This window comes from Elephantulus edwardii, unplaced genomic scaffold (genome assembly GCF_000299155.1).
Source record: "Elephantulus edwardii isolate Elephantulus edwardi_28Jun2011 unplaced genomic scaffold, EleEdw1.0 scaffold00074, whole genome shotgun sequence".
Classification (NCBI taxonomy): Eukaryota; Metazoa; Chordata; class Mammalia; order Macroscelidea; family Macroscelididae; genus Elephantulus; species Elephantulus edwardii.
In genome coordinates, this window is record NW_006399824.1 from 14,518,644 (window position 1) to 14,528,562 (window position 9,919).

At 37.6% G+C, this 9,919-nt stretch overlaps 1 protein-coding gene across 1 annotated transcript in view; it reads right to left on the reverse strand.

Annotated features, from left to right (window-relative positions):
• LOC102875941 (chromosome unknown open reading frame, human C10orf107) overlaps window positions 1-9,517 on the reverse strand; it is a 195,586-nt gene extending 186,069 nt beyond the window's left edge. Inside the window, exons 1-2 of the mRNA XM_006889059.1 lie at window positions 9,509-9,517; window positions 8,922-9,025 (exon numbers count right to left, since the gene is read on the reverse strand). Of these exons, the coding sequence (XP_006889121.1) occupies window positions 8,922-9,025; window positions 9,509-9,517 (113 nt within the window). The remainder of the gene's footprint in view (window positions 1-8,921; window positions 9,026-9,508) is intronic.
• Window positions 9,518-9,919: the final 402 nt, after the last annotated feature.

Genomic DNA, 9,919 nt, shown 5'->3' on the forward strand with positions numbered 1-9,919 from the left:
AATGTGTGATATCATTATCTTTCAGTTTGTCATTTTACATCAATATCCTTCAATGTGTCATTTAAAACATTGTAGACCATAAAACTGTTTAATTTATAAAGGCCAATAGTAATCTATTTCAGTTTCTTAATGTCTAGGATATTGATCTTTATACATCCCATTTTACTTTTGATAACTTTAATTTTTCCTACATTCATACTTCATAATTTCCTGTTCCAGTTATTAATGTAAGTTTACAACTATTTTTTCTCAGTTTAGCCAGGCCAGCTAGGCAAATGAAGACCTTTTACTAGGTGAAAACTTTATTGCAATCATGTCAGGAATATAGATGCTACTTTGAAGAGTGAGCTCTTCCCTAGTCATAGTTTGAATGTCTTCCAATGCGACAAGTTGTTCTGTCAGTCTTGGACAACCCGCCATTGTACTTAGAGTATTTTCAAGGGCCCATAGTTACAGAAGCAGATGACCAGTCCTGCTTACTAGTCTGCCATAGTCTGGGAATTGCTGAAGCCCATCTGCCATGAAAGACTGGGGGCATTTGAAATATTGATGGCATATCTTCAAGTCTCACAGTAGCAGCAAGCCACGAAGGAATAGCAAACTGATCAAGTTCTGGTTGTTGTTGTTGTTGTTATGTGCCATCAGGTCAACTACAACTCATAGAAGACCCTATCACAATAGCTCTGAACCCTGTTCCATCCTAAGCCAATTTCACTGTCTCTAACACCCTCACCCCAGTTATTGTGCCAGTCCATCTGATCCATGGTCTTCCTCTCTGACGCTGTCCCTTGACCCTTCTAAGCACGATATCCTTTTCCAAAGACTGGTCCATCCTGGCTACATATCAGAAGTATTTGAGACTGAGTTTCAAAATCCTTGCCTCTGAGGAGCAGCCTGATTTTACAGTATAGAGATGTTAGTTTTCTTGGCAGTCTGCTGTATGTTCAACACTCTTTTCCAGCATCACAGCTCAAAGGCGTCAACTCTTCTTTGTCATATCAGATCATTACCCAGTTCTCTGATGCATAACAAGTAATTGCGAAGACCATGGCCTGTATCAGGTGCATCTTAGTCTCTTGTCTGACATTGTTACTCATCAGTACTCTGGAGAGGTCCCTAACAGAACATTTTTCTAATGCAATTTATCTTTTGATTTCCTGACTGCTGGTGCCAAGAGTGTTGATTGTGGAACCAAGCAATTTGAAATTTTAACAGTCTCAACCTCTTCTTCATCTATCATAATGTCGTCAGTGGTGAGAATATTCATTTTCTTGATGTTGAGCTTAAATCCATATTGCAAACTATAGTCCTTGACCCTCTGCAGAAGATCCTTCAGGACCTCCTCGCTTGGGGTAAGGTTGTGTCATCTGCATAATGCTTATAGTTGAGCAGTCTTTCTCCAATCCTGATGCCACATTCCTCCTCATAAAGCCCAGCCCCTTGAATAATGTTCTGCACACAAATTGAAAAGGTATGGAGACAGGATACATCTCTGATGTACTCCTTTTCTAATTTTGAACCACGCAGAGTTTCCTTGCTCTGTTCTGATGACTGCCTCATAGTCCAAGTGTAGGTTTCACAAAAGCATAACCAGTGTTCTGGGATTCCTATTCTTCCCAAGGTTAGTCACAATTTGTTGCAATCCACGCAGTCAATGAAATAAAGATAAGACATTCCTCTAGTACTCTCTGCTTTCAGCCAAGATCCAACCGACATTAGCAACAATGTCCCTAATGCTACAGCCTCTTCTAAACCCAGAGTGTATTTCTGGTAGTTCTCCTTCAGTGTACTGTTCCAGTCACTTCTGGATAATCTTCAACAAAATTTTGCTTGTGTGTGATATTAGTGATATTGTTCTATAATTTCCACATTCTATTAGATAACTTTTTTTAATGGGAATAAAATGGATCTCTTCCAGTTGGTTGGGCAAGGTAGTTCTCCAGATATCTTGGAACAACCAGGTAAGCACTCCCAGAGCTGCATCTGTTTGTTGAAATATGTCAATGATATTCCATCAATTCCTGGCACCTTATTTTTTACCGATTCCTTCAGATCAGCTTGAACTTCCTCCTTCCTCACCTTTGCCTCTTGAACATAAGTTGTTTCATGAAATACTTCTGCATCAGCCAGTTCCTTTTGGTATAGTGACTCTTTGTGCTCCTTTTATCTTCTTTTGATGCTTCCTGGATCATTTCACATTCTGCCCATAGCATTAGTATATAGTAGTGTAACTACAGGCTCGAATTTGCTCTTCAGTTTATTCAGCTTAAGAAATAATGAGCAAGTTCAACCCTTTTGATTTTCTGACTTTAGTTCTTTGCACATTTTATTATGATACTTTGCTTTGTCTCCCTGAACTGCCTTATGAAATCTTCCTGATTTCTTCCCTTTATTTTCACTTCTCGCTGCTTTAGTGCAATATTCAGAGTCTTCCGACATCCAACTTTGTCTTTTCTTCCTCCTCTGTCTTTGTAATGACCATTTGCATTCTTTATGGATAATATTCTTGATATTCCCTCCACAGCTAATCTCGTCTTCTCTCATAAGTGTTCAAGGCATTAAATCTGTTCCTGAGATTTTGGTTTTTTTTTAAAATTCAGGTTGGATAGGCTCAAGGTCAGAATTTGGTTCTTGTGGATTCTATTTAATTCCCTTTAGCTTCAGTTTGAGCTTGCATATGCAATCAGCAGCTGGGTTAGTTTTCACAGCTGATATTGAGTTTCTCCAATGATTCTTCCCACAAGATGTAGTCAATCCGATTTCTGTGTAGACCATAAGGTGAGGTCCATATATACATTTGCCATTTATATTTCTTATAAAAGGTATTGGTAATGAATAGATCATTGACTGCACAAAATTTAGTCTTTATGTTTCCCAGTTAAAAATTATTTTGCTTTCTCACATTCAATTCTATATATGTATGTATGGTAAGAGGAGAAAATTAACTATTTTCTCCCCATCATTTACAACTCTGCTGTTGTTGATGTGATAATTTGTCTAGTGTAGTATTAACATCATATTAGACTTAATTTTCATTTTAAATAAGTCTATACTTGTCGAGGACTCTCCTTCATAGGGTCGCTATGAGTCGCCTGAGACTCGATGGCACTTAACAACAACAACAACAACAACAACAACAACAACAACATACTTGTGGTCAGGCTCTTTATATCACAGTTTCTTATTGGCAGTTTCTGTATTTGTGGTGAATTCACCAATGAATTGATTTCTCTTCCAGATGGAGTCATGAGTAGATATTTCAGTAAGACTACCTGGAAGCTGTGTTTTCTGAGTTGCGACATATACTCTAAGTCTTACTGCTCGCTTAGTTCATAGGGTGTTCCTCTGGTCACCAAAGTCTGATTGCGCTCAAATCCACCACGTACTCTGAAGGGGAAAAGTGGGCAATCTCTTACTGCTACAACGCACAGCTGCAGAAACCCTATAATTAGGTAGAAATCCCTGTAACTTTGAACTAAAGTAGCAGTCGTGAGTTTGTGGTTTTAGGATTGTCATTATAAGTAAATAGCACCTGAATTATCGCCCCCCCCCCCCGGGTCACATTCCTTTTGGCTTCCCCATTTTCATTACTTATTACTTCAATAATTTTTGCTGCCTAATGGCATTGTGCATTTATTTGTTACATGTTCTGTAGTTAACCAAAAATCAGTGGTTTACATTTACCAGCTGCTCTTCCAGAGAAAGATGAACAATAGGCTTCAAAAAAAAACTTACAGCTTCAGAAGCTGATCGAGAGTCCTTATGAGTCAGAATTTACTTGATGGCTGTGGGTTTGGTGGTTTTGTTTTTTTTACTGTTGTGAAGGAAATATCTTACTTGTTGTATCCTTCTTTAGACAATGGCTTTACCCAAGATAAGGCAACACATAAAGCTTCTTTCAGTAATATAAGCTTTAAAATTAAACATTTTGTTAAAACTTTAAAGGGAAAAAAATTACTTTATGAGGCTTCAGTTATGTATTCCAATTCACTGTGTTCAATCTATAATCCAAGCCTTTGCCATCAAGCCATCCTGATTCATGGTGATACTGTTACAGAATAGAACTACTCCACAGGGTTTTCTTGAGCATAATTTCTTTTGAAGGGAAACTGCCAGGTCTTCCACCCATGATGCTATTGAACAGTTTTGATTTGCCAACCTTTATGTTAGTCAGAAATTCAAACTCATTGCTTATGAGTCGGAACAGACCCCTCGCTGATGCTCCACTGAGTTTTGGAGGAAGCATAATTCAGTGTATACGATGTCCCCAAAACTCCCATTTCTGTTAGTCTCAAAATGCTCCTCAAACTCATAACTGACCTTCAGGCAGTTTTCAGAGACAGTAATCACATGGGAGGACATGGCCCATCTTTTTTGTCTCAGAGCAGCTGGTGAACTCAAACCTCCTGTGTTGGGGTTGGCAGGCCAATTCCCTAACCACCAGGCCATGCATGAGTAGTCAAGCACAAACTATCCCATCTAGAGACTACAAATGTGTATTCTACCATCTTCTAATTGTTTAATGTATTTCATATAACACTTAATTTCCCCCCTCCTAATGATTCAATTTTCAGCAAGATGAATTCTATATTAGTTTTATTATTTTACCCTTAGTTTGTACCTTAATTATAAAAGACTCTTATTTTCATATTTAATTCTTTAAATCAGTGCTTATCCAGAGCTGAGATTCTCTTTAATCATCAACTATTATGAGATTTTTTTCTGTTCCCAGCAATTATTTTTTCTTTTAAGTATACTATTCATGTACTTTCTTTAAGCTATGTCTTTTAAATTAATAATTTGATAAAATATTTGCATGTTTTTTTTTTCTTTTCCTTTTTCCTTTTTGATGCTTAATAATATTTGAATGAAGGTGACTACTTGCCCAACACTATTTTGGTGAAATCTCTGTGACCTGCCCCGCTTTTGCTCTCTCCCACTTCCCTTTTCACTACTTTACCTGGTGCGATTTGAATCTTCTCCTTCAACTTCAACTACAGGGATGAATATTTATCATTTCTATTCTTTGCTCAGTCATTTTATTAAAAAGCGATTAAGCAAGACAAATTTGGAGCAATACACTGTTATAGCTTGACTGAAATATTTCCATACATATTACTAGCATATCTGTACACCTCTTTTCTCTGGAGATGAGGGGAGATAGGGCAGAAGAGGAGAAGAGATGGCCACAGCTAAAGCCTGAGAGAGTACAGAGATGCCGAATAGTGTTTTAGGAAGTTTCCTTGTAGCAAAAGGTGATGGAACTACTTTATCTCACCAAGAATTTCAGTGAAAGTATTATTACATTATTGCATGCTTTTGAAAATGCAGTGTATTTGATTTCTTAGCATGATGACATGCAGGAGTCAGCCTTAAGGCAAGAACTGAACAGTTTATGAAAGCCCAGATATAGAAAGGTTATAAAAAAGATCTCTCAGTGCTATTTCTATGTTTACACAGTTACTTCCAATTTAGTCCATATCCTCTTTTTAAAAGAGGATTTGAGGTGGAGCTGTAAATAAAAGTCGGGTTACATTAAAACATGAATGATTGATAGAAGCTAGGAGATTGTGAGAAATGTATCTAGACATTTAACTTTGCTTCAAGTGCACTCCAGAAATATGTTTTACTGATACTTTAATGAGTCATTCACTGGCTGCTTTCAAGGAGAGCCATTTTTAATTTCAAGTGGTAGGGAAATGTGCTGATTTCTTATAATTTATTTAAATAAGTCTCTAGATTTTTAGACAACTATGATTTTGGCATACTTCTGTCACTTCGTGACAGGATACCTAAATTATATTTCTGTCATTTTTAAAAGTATATAATCTCCATTTACCATAATACTATTTTAAAGTGAAAGTCAGTGATTGCAAATATTTCAGATTTACTGATATAAAAATCACATTAAATACTTCAGAAGTTTTTTTTGCAAAGACATGGCACTTTACATAGCATTGATATCTTTAATCCAAATGAGTGTCCTAAAGGGAGTTCTGGTGGCTTAGTGCTTGGGAGTTATACTGTCAACCCAAAAGTGGGCAGTTTGAATCCACCAGTTGTCCTATAGAATAAAGAGAGACAATCTCCTCCCATATGCTTTACTGCCCATGAAAACCCACTGGAAAATCAAGTATGTGTCCATTCTCAATAGTGCAAAACATAACATGTGTCCTAAAATTTGTGATTATTCAAGTGATTTCTATAATAATGAAACTGTCTAATCGGTAAATCTGTTATGAACTTACCTAATTCTATACGGCTAATTTTCAGCATGTAATTCTGTTTATCACTAAATTTGGCCCAAACATTACCTCTTAATAATAAAATATTTCTAGAATTTAGATCTTAACAACAAAAGAAAAAATATTTTCTTCTAGGTATAAAGAACGTTTGGGCTGCTGTTGTGTACCACTGAGTCAGAACTGACCCACAGCTGAGCCTCCAGCTGGTTTTCAGAGGCAGTAATAGCACAGGAGGAGACTGCCCACTCTTCCCCCCAGAGCAGCTGGTGGAATCGAATGATGTGCCTTCAGGATTATAGTGCAGATCCTTACCTCGTGGCCCCCAGAGCTTTCCAGTGTGAAGCATAGTATGATTTAAAAAGTGCATAAGAAATATATTTAAAAGCATCTGTTTGCAATACCTTTTATTTAGTAGAATTATATGACAAAATTTGATTAAATACTTGTTATTTTGCCTTTTTTTGGTACCTATCATTGTGCATTTCAATGGCCAAACATCTGGAGTTACCTGAAAATGGGAAATAATCTATATGACAGCATGATCAATGGTTTTAATACAGCAAATGCATTTTAATTATAAATTCTCAGATTAAAAATTGGAATTCCCTGTGCACATTCATTTCAATAAAAATGGCAAAAAAATCATAAAATAGCTGTTTAAAAGATGAGGGTTTTTTAAAAAAAAAATTTTGTTGAATCGCCATTGTAGGGCTGAAGCTATTAAGCAGTTTACAGCTAGATTCTGATCATCAGGCTTTCCAGCAGAGATTGCAGGGCCATGCGCTGCTCTTGATAGGCCTTCTCAGAGTTTCCTTCCAGCCTGTACATCTGTCATATTTCCTTCTCAACAGTGAATTGTCTTTATTTCCTAACATTTGTAAGGGTTTCAGAAAGATAACCACTGACAGAGTCATTTTCTGTTTGTCCATTACAGTTCATGACATCCTGCTGGTGTCACGAGGACTGGCCTGCAAGGACCTTACAACAGGACATTCTGACCAGCACACTGCATCAGCCTTATTTGCCCCTAAATAAGGCCAATTAGCCTTCACTATTAGAGTGATAGAATTTTTAAAATGAATGGTCACTATGAACACATTTAAGGAGCTTGTGTGGTTGAATATATCCGAGCAGACTTCTCAATAAATTATCTCCTGTAGAAAAATTGGCCTTGAAAGTGAGATGAATATATACATATAATGTGTATATATATGTGGAGCTCTCAAGGCCTAGTGGTAAGAATCTGTGCTGCAATCCCAAAGGCAGCATCCACTGAATCCACTAGCTGCTCAGTGGGAGAAGGATGGGCAATCTCCTCCCATGAGATTAACTGCCTCTGAAAACTCACTGGCGGGTCAGCTCTGACTCAACGGTACACAAAACATACACACACACACACACACACACACACACACAGACACACAGAGAGAGAGAGATGATGTAGGAACATAGAAAGTTGTGTTCCTAAAACAAAGGCTATGCTTGCTTCTCTGGCAGTTAGAATCCACCAATGCCTCAGACGGAGAAAGATGTGCAATCCCTTCCCATGCAATTTATGGCCATGGAAACCTTCCGGAAGGACAGTTATGAGTCGATCTCAATCTGAGAGCAGTGTTAGAGTGAACAGGAGTGTGTACTTACCTGTGTTTCTTCTATACACATATCTACCATCTCTATAAGGCAGACCATAAGGCTTCCAAGATTGCACTCTTTCTGGAGCGACTGCCACACTTTTCTCCCTTGGATCCTCAGTGCAGTTGCACTGCCAACCTTTGGGGCAGAAGCGGACTGCTTAACTATCCAGTCACTGGCTGATTGCCCTGGAGTTGGAACAAGTCATAGCTGACTCTCCATTTGATATCCAGGGCCGTAAACCCCACTGAGGGAAGAGTACCTATCTTTCGCACTCCAAAACACTGGTACTGTTGAAGCACCAAAGAGGTGAAACCTTTGAGTTGACAGGGAAACTCCCTCTGGACTGCACGACCAGTGCTCCCACAGCTCCTATATAGCAAGTATTGCCTGTCAATTCAGTTATGTTCACATTTTAAAGAAATTTCTAGGAAACCCGTATTCTCAGTATGTCTTCATTTCCAATAAATCACAGGTGGGTGACTAATAGAAATTTCTACAATAACAAAATGCATAGACTGTTAATAGCATAAGAAAAACAAGTTACTCTCACCATGATGAGGCATAGGGCCCTGCAGGTTCTGGTGCATTCTGGCAGTCAACTAGTTTTATGAATGAGAATAGGGAGAAGATGGCATATGCTAGAGGCTGATCTTAACAAGAAATCTCTACTCTTAGTTAATATTAATAAGTTAGTTTGAAAATGTATTTCTTCTATGAAAAAAGGTAGCAGAACAGCCATTTATCTGAGAATTTTATGTGTTTACAGATGCAAAACTCAAACTTTTCTCTATTTTCTTGTACTATTGTCCTTCTTCGTTTCCTTTGTTAGTCTGCCTAAGTGTCTATCTGCAGCTTATTGTTTGTTATTACTGATAATGTAGATTGTGTGTGAACTGGTCTATTTTTGTCTATAACACATCACTTTCTGTGTGTATCTTTTCTTTTCTCTTATGTTAACCACCTCTCCTTTTATATAGCATTTCCCTTAACCCAAATCATTACATATCTGTTATCTAATTTTTCTTGGTTGTGAGCACTTACTTTTGAATTCCATTTAGGTCTGCTGTTAGCAAATCACTGATTTGGTCGACTGAAAGAAAATCTGGAGAAAGGATCTTCTCATGTTCCTGAGATTCTGCATCTCTCTATAATTAAAAAAAAAAGAAAAGAGAAAAGTTATTTCAATTACATTTTGCATATTCTTCCTACTGACATAAAATGTGTTCTTCTTGTAGTCTAGTTGCTATTGGGGGAAATGTGAAAACATAATTTCTTTTTATAATATTTGCCCCTATTTTATATAATGGTACCACACTCCTCTGAAGTGTAATGGCTAGTCAATTTCTCCTTTGTGGATATTTAAAACTGGTGATGGATTTCAATTTAACAATAGCTTACTGAAAATTTACATAAGTGAGCTTGAGACATAACAGGACACATTCAGTTTAGAAATACTTGCAGCTTTCTTGAGGGTGTCCTTGAGTAGACCTCACTCCTAGAGGTCCTATGTACAACAAATCAAAGCCTTGCCTAGTCCTTCACTGTCCTCAACATCTGCTGTGCCTAAATCTACTGCTGCAATCACCATGTCAGTTCATCTCTATGAGGTTCACCTTGTCTTAGCTTACCATGCACATTGCCAAACATAATTACCACCCACCCCAAGGAACAACTCCTCCCGAAAACACTCTCAAGTTATCTAAGAGCAAATTTCACCAACCTTGTCTCTAAGGAGCACTCTGACTTCACTTCCTCCAAGAGAGATTTCTTTCTCTTTTGGCAAGCCATGGAACATTCAATACTTTTTGACAACACCACAATTCAAAGGCATGAATACTACTTCAGTATTCCTTATTAATTTTCATATACATATGAAGCAATTGAAAATAGCACAGCTTGGGTTGAGCACACCTTAGTCTTTCATGGCATCCTTGCTCTTTAGGACTTTAACAAGATCCTTGACAGTAGATTTTCTGAAAGGAATATGACTTGATTTCTGCCATATGTATGGACTGTGGGTCCAAGTGAAATGAAATAAT